The sequence below is a fragment of the Ptychodera flava genome, chromosome 12 (assembly GCF_041260155.1).
Source record: "Ptychodera flava strain L36383 chromosome 12, AS_Pfla_20210202, whole genome shotgun sequence".
Lineage (NCBI taxonomy): Eukaryota > Metazoa > Hemichordata > Enteropneusta > Ptychoderidae > Ptychodera > Ptychodera flava.
The window spans coordinates 727,532-743,243 of NC_091939.1; the positions used below are offsets into that span (position 1 = coordinate 727,532).

General features: G+C 35.0%; 1 protein-coding gene across 1 annotated transcript in view; it reads right to left on the reverse strand.

The window, feature by feature from the left end:
- The window catches only part of LOC139144644 (corrinoid adenosyltransferase MMAB-like), a 50,785-nt gene extending 37,525 nt beyond the window's left edge, over nt 1-13,260 (reverse strand). Inside the window, exons 1-4 of the mRNA XM_070715351.1 lie at nt 13,001-13,260; nt 9,651-9,706; nt 8,834-8,927; nt 2,019-2,076 (exon numbers count right to left, since the gene is read on the reverse strand). Coding sequence (XP_070571452.1) covers nt 2,019-2,076; nt 8,834-8,927; nt 9,651-9,706; nt 13,001-13,131 — 339 coding nt within the window. The 5' untranslated portion in view covers nt 13,132-13,260. The remainder of the gene's footprint in view (nt 1-2,018; nt 2,077-8,833; nt 8,928-9,650; nt 9,707-13,000) is intronic.
- Nucleotides 13,261-15,712: the final 2,452 nt, after the last annotated feature.

Here is a 15,712-nt window from a genome sequence, read left to right on the forward strand (position 1 = left end):
AAAACACATTAGTATTACGGTAGACCTTCTCTAAAAGTATGAGAATCATGTTTTTCTGCTACAGCTGTGTTTTAGGGAAAAAGTAAAGGCCTGATTGCATCAAATAAACTCAGTATCAGGTCATTTTATCATTTTTTGGCTAGACGAACAGGCCCAAACATATTTGCATATAAACTGTAATTCTCCAACTGGAATACCAATTGTCACAACAATAAAATAAAACCATAAAAAATTTCATTCTTTACTGGATAGTTGTTGTGCCCCTGAGCAAGGCACTTTACTCCTCAGTGCTCCATTTGAAGGTTAATGGGTTATGTGTTCAGTGCACTGAGACATTTGTGGAGTGGGTTTTTCAAGAATTAATGGCCTTAGCTTCTTAAAAAACCAAACGTTGATTTTTAAGAATTAAATATTATTATTATTATTATTATTATTATTATTATTAATATGTGTATACCTCATCCTGTAATTGGGCTAATGCCCGTTGGATGATGGACTGATTAAAATAAAAAATAAAATAAAATAAAATAAAAGTCACTGGAAGAGATTAATGAACTTAAATAATTGCTGAAAAATCTCAGATTGCAATTTTGGGACAAATTTTCTACTTTTTTAAAAGGCATAGTATTTACCTGCCAGCTTTGCAAAGGCCTGATAAAACTTTTCAGTAAAGAATGAAAAATTTTATGGTACATAATTGTTGTGACAATTATATCCCAGTTGGAGAATTACAGTTTATATGCAAATATGTTTAAGCCTGTTTGTCTAATAGTGAAATATAATTTGAGTTAAAAAAGTGACACAATCATGCCTTATCATGGCTACCGTGATGTGTTGTGTGTCATTTTATCCTCCTATAAAAGTGCCTGTGTGCTTTGAGGGAACTCACCAGTCAAGAGTACAAGGTCCAAGTAGCTGTACATTGCTCTAATTTTTCCAGTTTTACAGATGTCTAATTTGATAATGAACAAACCGTTGTTTGAATGTAATGTATCCTTCAATTGTAATGAAATGAGGCAATAAGCAGTGAAAACACCCTAGATTACAAGTCTGTGTTCCAAGTCTGGGTTCTAAGGTACTTCAAGCTGTAGTCAATGCATAGAACTACACAGTATTATGCCGCACAAATTACAGAAAACTTTAAAAATCACTGCCCCTTTGATCCTGTTTAGATTTGTTTAAAAAATGGTTTGGTGTGAAAATATGGTAGTCTCAGGCACATAGTTTATTGAAAAAGTTTGTCAGATCACTGAGGATCAGTGATTTGGAAGTGTCCATGTCATGTGACCTACAATCCATAATCAAGGTCAAGTCTGGATGTAGTCAGTATGTAGGTGAACAAGTCGGTACCATGGATACTATACAGTAAGCATGTAGGTGAAAAGGTCAGTACCATGGTGGTAGATGAAATCTGAGATGAAAATCATTTCCTGTGATAAGTAGAGAGTTACCACATCATGGATGACTGCGGGCAATCAAACAAGAACCACTTGACGAGGAGGAATATTGGAATGGATATTGGATGGCTGTGTGTTCATGTTTCAAGTGGAATGGAATATCTAAAGACTGAGTCATGGTTGATACTTTATCTTCTTGTTGGCAGAAACCAGATTGGCCGACAAATATCAAGTTTGTATCCACAAATAAAGTATATGGGCTTCTGGTTTTCTTATCAGTAGACACTAAACACTGGGCAGTGAAATTGTATTCCTTTGTAATGTCTGTTACTACTTGTATTAGGTAACTTCATTATCACTTTGGAGTCTATTTTTGGTGTACATTGATGTATTTTCAGTATAGGATATATCATTAAGTCTGCAGTATTACCTCTTCATAAGCAATGATTAAATTAAGACACACAAGAAAATCAACAATGTTTGGTTTTTTAAGAGCCTGAGGCCATTAACTCGCAATATTTCCCAGTGCTAATGTATGTTAACACTGAGAAGACAGTTTGGCAAACTTTTCACAATACAAAGGAATCACATACTTTAGAGCACAGATGGCGCTATTCTCACCTGTTCCAATTTATCACCAAAGGTATGTTTTGCCTCTTCACAGAATTCTCTAGCTAACCTGTGTGGGGAGACAATTTTTTGATGGATTAGTGACAACATAAGGCATGTGTGTGGCCAAGCCTTTCAAAAACTTGTCAATTATTCTATCAAAGCTTTGCTGATGGATTGGGCTATCAAAAATGCACCAAAAAATTTGAGAAATTTGAGATCACATAAGAACAGTGAATTCCACAAATTTAAATATTTTTTTGAAATTTGAAAAGCATCCTCACTTTGAAATTGTGTTGACATTATGTACTATTTTCACATACCGGTAATTTGAAAAAATACCGCAATTATACGGTGTCACTCACATTTGATCAGAATTGGTATATACCAGTATGGGTACCAAAGATCAACAATAAATGTTGTTTCTATCTGTTCAGTGCAAGAAAATTCTATGTTGATGTTATGACAATGATTTCTGCACAGTACAACCAGAAAAACAACAAGAAATATTCAAACCAGAAAAACAAGAATGACAAAAGTAATTAAGGTCTAACATTAGGTACTGGAGATCAACTTTAGCAACATGCATAGCAGAAAGGCAGCTAGCCCCTCTTAGTTTGACCATAGACGGTCTTCCTCCCCTCTACTGATGGTCTTCCTCCCCTCTTCTGTCTATGGTTTCAGCAGGTCTGTTAATATGTAACAGTTCATAAACAATGACAGGAAATGAATCAAGTCAGTGGAGTTAGCCTGTCTTTAACTGACATGCCACCACTCCTGCACATTTGCAGGATTTCCCTTTTTCTTACCTCATTTGCACATTTTTGACACTGATGTGTTCATTTGAACAAATTCACATCTCAACCCCTACATCTACTTGTACACCAAATACTGAGACGGTAGCTTTGGCGGTATTGGAGCCTTTAAGTGTGACGGACATACATCCGCACATACCCACAAATATACAGACATACAGACATGCAAATCAGATGCAAATGAACTGATTCAGCTTATACTATAACCTCACATTGGTATACCAAAAATGTGAGCTAAAAAATGTGTATGATACAAGTTTAACACAAGGCACTAATACAAGTCAGTATTCTAAAATATGAAATTTGAAAAAAGTATACCACAGACCTACGTTCCACTCAAAACTTCAGATTCAATTGAGATGACTGTTTGATTTCACCTGACAAAATCAGTGTAAATCAGATGATATTTACAAATGGCAAATGCTCAGATAATGCAGGGCTATGTAACGTAATATTTCCCATTACTACAGAGCAGTAAGATGTATCAATGCAAGATTTCTAAAGTACAGCAGTTAATTTTCAATGACGGTGGAATTGAACCAGTGACTGATAGACTGGTCTCCATAATGAACACACTATGATATTTCATATAGGCTGTTTTACCATGGCAGATGAAATAGTGAACTCAACACTGTGATATTTGATATTGGCTGTTTTACCATGGCAGATGAAATAATGAACTCTACACTGTGATATTTAATATTGACTGTTTTACCATGGCAGATGAAATAATGAACTCTACACTGTGATATTTGATATTGACTGTTTTACCATGGCAGATGAAATAATGAACTCTACACTGTGATATTTGATATTGGCTGTTTTACCATGGCAGATGAAATAATGAACTCTACACTGTGATATTTGATATTGACTGTTTTACCATGGCAGATGAAATAATGAACTCTACACTGTGATATTTGATATTGGCTGTTTTACCATGGCAGGTGAAATAATGAACTCTACACTGTGATATTTGATATTGGCTGTTTTGCCATGGCAGATGAAATAATGAACTCTACACTGTGATATTTGATATTGACTGTTTTGCCATGGCAGATGAAATAATGAACTCTACACTGTGATATTTGATATTGGCTGTTTTACCATGGCAGGTGAAATAATGAACTCTACACTGTGATATTTGATATTGACTGTTTTACCATGGCAGATGAAATAATGAACTCTACACTGTGATATTTGATATTGGCTGTTTTACCATGGCAGGTGAAATAATGAACTCTACACTGTGATATTTGATATTGGCTGTTTTACCATGGCAGATGAAATAATGAACTCTACACTGTGATATTTGATATTGGCTGTTTTACCATGGCAGATGAAATAATGAACTCTACACTGTGATATTTAATATTGACTGTTTTACCATGGCAGATGCAATAATGAACTCTACACTGTGATATTTGATATTGACTGTTTTACCATGGCAGATGCAATAATGAACTCTACACTGTGATATTTGATATTGGCTGTTTTACCATGGCAGATGAAATAATGAACTCTACACTGTGATATTTAATATTGACTGTTTTACCATGGCAGATGCAATAATGAACTCTACACTGTGATATTTGATATTGGCTGTTTTACCATGGCAGATGAAATAATGAACTCTACACTGTGATATTTGATATTGGCTGTTTTACCATGGCAGATGCAATAATGAACTCTACACTGTGATATTTGATATTGGCTGTTTTTTTATTATTATTATATCTTTATTTCGGACTTGAGCGTCCATATAATAGTCAAATAAGGCTATAGTATGAAAATTCAGTTACAAAATTAAATTATGGTTGAAAAGATAGAAAAATTGATTATATCTACATACATAATCCAATGGGTTTCTTTTTAAACAGACATTTAAACATAGAGTAACTTATTCCAGTGCTTTACCATCTCTGAGTTGAAATACAATGATTTACATACATTTCGTACAATTGCATTGCTACTTTTCAAAAGTCTTTGTCTCAGGCTGTTTATCTGATTTCTCAGAAGAGCATCAAAGTTGCTTATTCTGTTAGATACAAACATTAGACTCGCGCTGCTCCGTTTCTCATAACCCAATAACAGTCGTGCTGCATTATTGTAAGCAACTTTCAATTTTCTCAAGACATTTGCATAATAGCTATTCCATATTGGTCCCCCATACAACTGATAACAATACGCTTTAAATAGAATGCATTTAACATGAAAAGTACACATGTGGAATTTTCTCATTAGCATATTCGCTACTACGTAAAAATATCTCGTCTGCCGCTCAATGTCATCATCATCTCTGAAATGGTCATTTAACACGAACCCTAGATGTTTTTTCTTAACAACAAAGGTTAATTTAACCCCGTTCAGATACACACATGGAATGCGCCGAATCTTACTGTGATTCGCAAACACGCACATACAGTTAGTCTTTTTACTGTTGAAAATGATGTCGTGAATATCACTATAATGAGTACAGAGATCTATTAACTTTTGTGTACCTTTGACAGAAGGACTAATCAAGCAGATATCATCCGCGTACATTAAGTGATTAACAAAAATGCCACCAATATTACAGCCAGTATTCAAGTTTGATAAGAGAACACTCAAATTATCAATATAGATATTAAAGAGCTTTGGTGATAAAATACCACCTTGCTTTACACCGTTAGTGACAGTAAAACCCTCAGATAAACATGTACCCCAACGAATAATAATAATTTGAGTTCGATACCATTTGACAAGAAATCTGACAAGGTAAATGGGAATTTTACGTTGAATTAATTTCTTGAAAAGCGTCCAATGGTTCACTCTGTCAAAAGCCTTAGAGGCGTCCATAAATGTAATAAATACATTACTACCATGTTGTCTATAATAATTGATAATTTCCTTCAAAATAAAGACGCACATATCAGTGGAATGTCCTGACTTAAAACCAAATTGGTTATCAGTCGTTCCCAGATAAGAATCAATGTGACGCAATAAAACAAGTTCAATTATTTTAGAAGCAATAGTGGAAAGTGCAACAGGACGATAATTGTTTTTATCTGTAATATCACTATTTTTGTCTTTGATAATTGGAACAAGGATAGTGTTAGAAAGTCGTCTAGGGCAAACTACATGGACAAGCATAGCTGTTAAGCACATACTTAGCAAAACAGAAACTTTCTGACTGGCAAATATAAAGTGCTCAGCGGCAAGATAATCTGAACCAGACGTTTTTCCAGTCTGTAGCTTACTAATTGCATCACTTATGTCACCTGGTAATACAGTGAAATTGTCTTGCAGTGAACAACTGTTCATAGCATCTAAAACAAATTCCTGATCCCTATTATTGTTTACAGAATTATAAATATCATGATAATGGTTACGCCACATCTCAACAATATTTGCATCACCTGTACATCCATTAACATTATTTGGCCTACTCAATTTTTAGTATTGTTAACAGACTTCCAAAATTTGTCATAATTGCTAGAAGACAGATTTTTCGCCATAGCATCGGCTTTCATCTGTTCCTCATTACGGCGACACAGACGCAGAGCATACTTAAACTGCGCATGCGTGCGGCGTTTAAGGTCATACAATGGACCTGTCCTGGTTTACCAGAATCACGCCAGAGCTTAAACGAATCACGTGCAATAGAATGAATCTGTCTCACATTGTCATTCCACCCTGGAATATTAGAATTCGTACTTTTGGTGGGTGGTGTAATTTTAGTGCCAGCACATATAAACTATCAATAATATTGTCATAAAACTTCAAGATACAATCAACATGATTGGAATTATTACAATGAATATCTTTACAACATAGTGCTTCCGTTGGAATATCAACTTCAGAAAGAAGCCTATCTGAATTCACATAATACTCATTGCGTTGATTAGTACTAACCTTGGACCAGTTTAAGCGTACCTCTGTATCATTCTTAACCGAGTCATTACTTTCACATGAAGGTATGGTACCAATGTCACACTTAATACTAAGTGGAAATGGTCAGAAACGATTACATCATACAAAATTTCTACAGACTCAATACATTGATGAGCTGTGTATGAAGAAATACAATGATCTAGCCAGGATGTTGTGCCATGCACGTCACTAACATATGTGAAAGAATTTTCTGGCAGTAAGACATTATCTGACACAAAATAGTTGTATTCGTTACAAAAGCTCAGCAGTGATTTACCAAAGAGGGAGTTGTGATCTGAATTCCAGTCTCCAATTATCATTGTACTGTAACAGTTGCTAGACTGAGCAATAGAATGAACCTTTGCTAAATATTCAGTGAAATCATCATGATTTTCCCTATTACAAGTAGGCATGTAAACACAGAGTATTAACATTTTACAATTGTCATTGGCTACCTCAATTCCAATGATTCTATTATCATTGAACGAACGTACTGTTTTACCATGGCAGATGCAACAATGAACTCTACACTGTGATATTTGATATTGGCTGTTTTACCATGGCAGATGCAATAATGAACTCTACACTGTGATATTTGGTATTGGCTGTTTTACCATGGCAGATGCAATAATGAACTCTACACTGTGATATTTGATATTGGCTGTTTTACCATGGCAGATGCAATAATGAACTCTACACTGTGATATTTGATATTGGCTGTTTTACCATGGCAGATGCAATAATGAACTCTACACTGTGATATTTGATATTGGCTGTTTTACCATGGCAGATGAAATAATGAACTCTACACTGTGATATTTGATATTGACTGTTTTGCCATGGCAGGTGAAATAATGAACTCTACACTGTGATATTTGATATTGGCTGTTTTACCATGGCAGATGAAATAATAAACCCTACACTGTGATATTTGATATTGGCTGTTTTGCCATGGCAGATGAAATAATTTTTAAAAGCAATTACAAGGCATATTAAGAGATGATTTAACTTCAAATATCTTTGTCCAATGGTTTGTGACCTACTGGTACATGAAAGTCTTATTGTTGAAGAAAATTGCGAGCTCATATTGTTATGGTTTATGCTACTTTAATTTCAATGTGAGCTATTGTATTGTATGTATCAAGGGTCAGTAAGGATTTTATTGAATGTTCAAACCATTTCCGAACATTTCTCAACCTTGGCAAACACATTTCCACAGCCAAATATTTATGTTGTATCTCATTTCAACTTAAAGTTTTTACATATTCAAGACTGGCATAAATTTTAGCTTATGTAGGGAATTTTTTCTATTTCAATTTGATTTCTTTCAATATTTATGGCCGCCAGACAATATGTACACACTGTAACAATCATGTTGAATACAGATTGTTAATCAAATGCAATTATAACATGAAGAAACAGAAAGAACTTGTGTACAATAAGCATCAGCAGAAAAACTCCAACCAAAGTAGCATTTGCAATACTGTTGGTATGCGTAGGCATCAACAGTAAGCTGCCTACTGCATTTTGTTGTTGGGAAGATATACTGCCAGAATTCTCCCACGAGGAAATTCTTTCAATGAACCTTGATTAGAAACTGAACTTCAAAATGACATTTGGCTCATGATGTTCAACTGTAGTCGTTGAAAAAAATGAAGGTCACCTAAGACAGACAGAGTCATGTGTTGACTTGATTGATAAGAAATTGTAATGGAAACTGCATCACAGAGAAGACATCAAACAAACGTCTCATGCTGAACTAGGCTCTACCAGAATAATATATGTAAGTATGACACTAACAGTTATTTTTATTTCAGAATATTATTAAAGTGGTATTCAGATAGTGACAATACATAAACAGCTGTAGTTTGTCAAGTTTCTTGGTGATGATATGTACTCAGTATGGATTTGTTTATATTTGGAAAGTTTCTGACCCATTTGAAAAAGAACTTGAAAGGCTTACAAAATATCAAAATTCTTCATAATTCCATATAAACTACTGATGTAAGTTCATTTAATTCAATCTGATGTTGTTGAGGAAAAACCAAATTACAAACAAACTAGCAATTCTTCCAGATGAGTAAGAGAGATATTACATACCCAATGGCACTGGTGAGTTCATCTGTTGTGCCTAAAGCTTCAAAGATTTCATCATCTTTTGGTCTGCGTTCCCCACTAAATATACTGGACATTCCTGTTCAGATGAATCAAATATTTCACATACATAATACTAAATCATCCTTCTGAAAACTTCATTTTGTACCAATTTTGTTGTGCTATCACAATATGATGAGAATTGTGTTCCTAGAAATCTGGGATTTTTTTAATTTTCAAGTTGAATAATAAGTTAAGAGAGGCTACACTGGTTTCCATTCATGGAACATCACTGACTTTGATGAAGTTGCATACAACTGCTTATGTACTATAATGATATTCATACAATTACAAATAACAAAATTGTTTTTTGGCATGACGATGTCATCTTTCAGTTAAATTTTCCACAATTTTGCAATACTGACATTACTGAAAAAGTATTCATCCATCATATCTTGCATCAAAAAAGGTCAATGATAACTGTCTACCGTTTGACTATTATTCTTTAATTATTATTTTGAGCTTACTGTAAATGGAAATGACAAAGTTGAGACTCCAGAGGGCTCTCTCACATGATAATTGACATGACATCAAATAACCTAGTCCCTGTACAGGATCACATGTTGTCATCTTTGCAGCCAAACACAATTACTGTATTGTGATAGTCATAAAATATATGACTACTGTGAAACAGTGCACCAACTAAATATTTGCAGTCTTTCAAACTACAAGTTTTCAATTTTCAAAGCAAGGAAAGTACACTTTCAATTTTCAAAGTCATGAAAGTACACTTTCAAGAGTAATGTGAATCACAGATCTTTACCTTTGTCACCTGTTCTTGTGTAAATGCGTATTGCCTTTTCCTTTGTAATGTCATTGCTGCAAACAAACCATACAACAAATTAAAGTCATTATGTGAATTTACTTTGTCTTTCATTTTAAATAACTTGCTTGAAAAATTCTTGAAATGGATTGAAAGTTTGAGGTCTATTTGTAATATACCTAGAATTATTAATCTAGTAAGCTAGTAAATGAGTCAGTCACAATTGAAAAATTGATTTGTCAAAATAATTTGCATCATTTTAATCTCAATGAAAGCAATGCTTGTATCTGAAAGCAGGAAAGTATCTTCTATTGCTAGAGTTATTCTCCCATTATCAAACTGTACTGAAGGCAGTGTGTTCTGATATGTTGTGCACTGCGGTATCGCAGGTAATGGTTCCCCAGCATTGTCCATGACAAAGAAGGATTTTCTACAGACTGATGAGAGGCTCATGAGGTTAAAGGGCGCCATGACAACTAACTCTGTTCTCTGCTTAATGTTAAACACCACTGTTTCATTGATTATTAAATAGATTAACAGTTTACAAAAAAGTAATCTATCCATCCATAACTTTAATATCTAAATTCTGTAACCTGGCAAATAAGAACCAATAGCATGTATTGATTGAACTACCATGGACCACCATGGACTATGTACAATAGACCATTATGGACTACAATGCCCCTAAAAACCAGATATGAACTGAACATGCTCACGTGTTTCATTATATATTGCAGTTATGTATAAATTTGAACCTTTGCCACATGTTTGCAACTTCATTGAAAGTGTTATGATCAACACAATGAATAATATTCACCACAGATTGATTTTAAAGCCAAGTGTATATTCCCAATCAGGAAAGTTCATTAAAATATGCAAATAAGGAATTGACTGAAATGTTCTCATTAAAATGCAAATTAGGAATTGGCTGAAGTAAAAATGTTATTAAAATGACTTTCAATAATCTCGTATCATAATATCTTTAATGTACAAAGCAATTCGTCAACTTTGGTCTAGTCAAGACAGATAAACATCCTTAATTAGGAAAGTTCATAACATTTCATGATTTGCAAATAAGGAATTGGCTAAAATAAAAATTCTTAATGACTTTCAATGTTGTATCATAGTATCTTTGATGTACATACCAAGTTTCATAAAATTTGGTCTAGTCAATACAGATATATATCCCTAATTAGGAAAGTTCATTAAATATGCAAATTAGGAATTGGCTGAAGTAGAAAAGTTTAATGACTTTCAATAATGTTGTTTTATAGTATTTCAATATATGTAGCAAGATTCATCAACCTCAGTTGAGTCAATTCAGATGTATATCCCTAATTAGTGAAGTTCATTAAATATGTAAATAGGGAATTGGCTGAAGTAAAACTGCTTAATGATTTTCAATAATGTTATATCATAGTATCTTCAATGTACATAGCAAGTTTCATCGACTTTGGTCAAGTCAATTCAGATATATATATCTAATTAGGAAAGTTTATTAAATATGCAAATAAGTATTTGGCTGAAGTAAAAATGTTTAATGACTTTCAAAAATATTAGATCATAGTATCTTTAATGTACATAGCAAGTTTCATCAATTTTGGTCAAGTCAATTCAAATAAATATCCCTAATTTCAAAAGTTCATTAAATATGCAAATTAAGAGTTTGATGAAGTAAAAATGCGTAATGACTTTCAATAATGTTAAATCATAGTATATTCAATATACATACCAAGTTTTGTCAATTTTGATCTAGTGAAATCAGATATATATCCCTAATGAGGAAAGTTCATTAAATATGCAAATTGTCCATTATCTTTACCCTTTCATACCTTTCACAGCTGACCCTTTTATACCTTTCACAGCTGATATATCTTGGCGTGATCAATATTTGTAGCGAGTCTCATCAAATTGTGTGCAGTCGTTGTCAATATATATCTGTTTTTTTTCTAAAATCATTAATTATGCAAATGAGCAAAAAGTAAGCAAGCCACACCCACCAAAAACTAATCACTTCTTGCCATTTGCATACTTAATCTATGTACCAGATTTGATTCTGATCTGATGAGGCGTTTTTGAGATATTGAGTACACAGACAGACAGACAGACACACAGACAGACAGACACACGGACAGACAGACATCGCTGTGACATATGCTCACGTGTGTCAACACGTGAGCAAAAAAAACCAAACTAAATGACTTGCAGGATTAAGTGGCTTGTATGAACCAGAAAATCCTAGTTTTGTTCTCCATTCTCTCAAATATTTCAAAGCATATCAGTGGTGATTTTTGTGGTTTGAATGTTTCAAGTAAAATCTATCCATCTATGCTTCAAGGGCCCACACACAGACACAGACACACACACACACACACTATGGTAGAGCAGGGTCGGAAATACCTGGTGGTCATATGTCAAAGGACCACCAATTATCTCATTTGGACCACCAGATTCTACTTTTGTTGGTCAATCTTGACCACCAAGTTTTCGGAGGTCACACTAGTGCACTGCAGAGCTGTAAATCTTACATGCCTCTCACAGTTTATTGCTAGGAGTATCCAGAAACAATATATTGTCCTCAGAGATAGATATTTTAGCAGTCATGCAGTACATGTCTTGTCTGTTCAATCACAGTCCCTCCACTGTCAATATCAGTCCTTCAACCCCACTCCACTTTACTCAAGTGAGGTGTTCCTTTGGATAGACAATGTCTCTCTTTGTTTTACTGTTTACTGCTATGATAATTGTGTAGCATCATGGTGGAATGGTTCCAGAACAAGATGTACAGCCCACTTGTCACCCCTATGGACCTCGACCTCCACAAGAATTACACTCTGATAATGACAGATTTTTTTTTACCACCAAAATTTGAATCTGGTGGTCAAATTTGCCCCCAAACAAATAAATAAAGTTCGAACTCTGCAGAGTAACCGCAGATGTAAAATAAATTTCATCAGTTGAACCATGGAGCTACCAAACGACCCACTGCCCCAGCGAGTGTAGAAAGTTTTGCTGACTATACGAAACAAATTGTAGAGGGAAAGTAAACTAGTTTTGGGAAAATATTAGTTGTTTGTCAAGTTCTGACCATGGACGTAAAAAAGAATGCAATGTGTTGTATTGACAACACATTGTGAACAGTCTGACGTGTGGTGTATAAAGTCAGACTTGAGTCCATGTGCATGGATGTTGCAGTGTAGATAGAGGGGCTCTGAATCATGCTGGTGCCTTGACTGTAAAATCGTATTGCACGTTAAGGATCAAATGACATAGATCTACTAGAAGACGACATATGGGCTCCTGTGATTATAATTCCAGGTACAATCGCGCAGAACTGTACACACACTTACCTTTGCGAGGTAGAACCAGTCGACCCAGCACTGTAGTACGCTCTTGGGTTGCAAGTTATGCGACCAAAGTGAGGCGCCGGTCGAAAAATATGCATTAACCGACGAGAACATATACTCACTGTAGCCGACATGGTAACAATTTACAAATCCTTCTTTTACGGAGACAGCATGTCCCTAATCACCGCCAATATACGCAATGGAGAATGATCGTCTGCAGTCGATCAGCTGGCAAGAAGCAATCGAAGAGTTTGTTTATTGTTTCAGTCCTCTTGCACAGCGCCCTCTGGTAACGATGTGGAAAAGATCTTGTACAACGGTATATTAAAGTCCAAAACAGTATTATCAGATGAGTTGCCTTCATTCAAAAAATTGTCCTTTTGAGAATATATGTTTCCTTACAGAATTATTTGAAGAATTGAAAGGTTTGAGTTTGACTATTGTATTTAGGAACCATTCTTAACAGACTACAAAAGTGAAACTGTGAAAGATTTCTTACGAGTTCCTTTGTCCTCAAATCTCAAAATTGTACTCAGGATCAAACTTTTAAATTTCTCTATACTTCCCTTGTGAGGAGATCTCTCGAGGAGTATGGGTCTATTGTCTAGGACCCTTGGCAAAAATCAAATTTGGAATCATTGAAAAATGTTCAACATAAATTCATAAAATGTCTGTGTTACAGATAGTGTCTATGAGAAAAATACATTACCGATAGTCGCTGGTGTGTGCGGGAGGGGGGGGGGGGGGGGGGGCCAAGGGGCAGAGGAGTCGGTCACACACTCGGTGATGATGTGCTCACTGTCGTTGAAATGTCATCTGGACTTTTGTAATAGATGTATGGTGATGACGGTGGCATCGCTTAATATGGATTAAGTGTATAAACTGGCAATACATTTAACATTTAACATTTTATTAGTACTCAACATGCACTATCAGAGAGTGTTGTTAGGTACAGTACTCTTAATACAAAGTGGGAAAAATTACACAATTACATAACTGAATTGCATCAGTGAATGCAATAAATGCAACAATGACCATACATGAGTAAACAACTTTGCAAAGTATCTAATACGATGGCACCAATCTAAATTGAGATGCTTGCCGAGGTCTTTATTCGGTTGCCACTCTGTCCTAGCCCTGCATATGATGCTATGTTCCCGGCGTTAAATGTGGTGGGAGGCTGTATAACGCCAGGAACACACAGCATCTATGAGGACTAATGCTGTCCAACTTTTGCTGAAGCTACCACCTAGAGTGACTATAAAGGAAATTTGTGTAGATGCAGACGCAGGAAATGTGATACCGTGCTGTTCAAGTTTTCTGTACAGGATTTACCGTATTTTTGGTTTTATTCTCAAACTCATGGTATTTTTTGTTTTATTCTCAAACTCATCATGAGGAACTTTTTGTTACAACAAAAATACAACTTGAATCTTTTGTTTGATTTTTGGGATTGATTGAATAGGCGGTGTGCCTTTGAGGATATTTGGTTCGGGGTGTTCTATCTTAAAAAATGTCCGTGGCTGCGTTTTTGTTGTGCAGCACAACAGAGTCCTTAGCTGACTCAGTTTTTGTAGCAACTTACCAGACAATTCCATTAAAGCTTTGCTTTAATGCCTGGCAAAATTTTGCGCATGTCCTACTTTCAGACCACACCATAGCAACATCAATGTTTTAAATTTTCTCCAATCAACAGATGTATGGGCATTTTATGGGCGAATTACTATTATTTAAAGGGAGGGGTCATTGGAACTGTACTCAAAGGTCATATGGGACCCATATCATGGATATGACAGATGTAAACACTGTATCTAAAGTACATTGGCAATTGATGAAAGTTAAAACATGTTTTTTGTGCATGAAATCAATTGTTTGTAGACAAGAAAGTCACACAGGTACAATAACATCAATCTGTTCAAAGATCCCTGTAAACAATACCTGCATCAAGTACCATTCATAAATACAGATGTGATGTAGGCTGCATCACATGTGTATTTATGAATGGTATGGATGGTGCTACTATTTATTCAATTACCGGTACATTAGTTTGCTTCTACCCTGTTTATTTCATGATTTCTGTAAATGCTACCCACAATCAAAAGTATGGCATACTTCAGGGAAGGGGGGGGGGGGGTGTCGATACATCTACACATTATCTGTGAACCTAAAAATTTGCAATGTTCATGTTACCTTGTTGGGCCATTTTGCTTCTCTGCACCTTCACTTCAAACCACAGAATTTGTATAACCATAGTGAAAATTTGTATGACCATGGTTAAAATTTGTGTGACCATGGTTAAAATTTGTATGACCATGGTTAAAATTTGTATGACCATGGTTAAAATTTGTATGACCATGGTTACATTACAGCATAAATTCAGATAGTATTGTAACAAATGCAAACCAGTTGTGGAGAACATAAGTAGCCTGGATTTATAGTTGATACAAGCCATTGATGTGGTAATGTCAGATGTACACAGGAAAGAGATTAAGATTGTATGAATGACTTGCTTCTTTTGAAGACAAAGTGGACAGTCAACTCTGAGGACAAGCCCACTCTTTACATGATAATTATTCATTGATCACACATTGTGATCAGAAACCATAACATCAATTCATTTTTGGTTTAGTTTGGTGATAAGATGTCTGCTGAGTCCGGATGTTATAATGTGAACACAGTCTTAAATTGTTCATAACATAACACAACAGCCAAGCA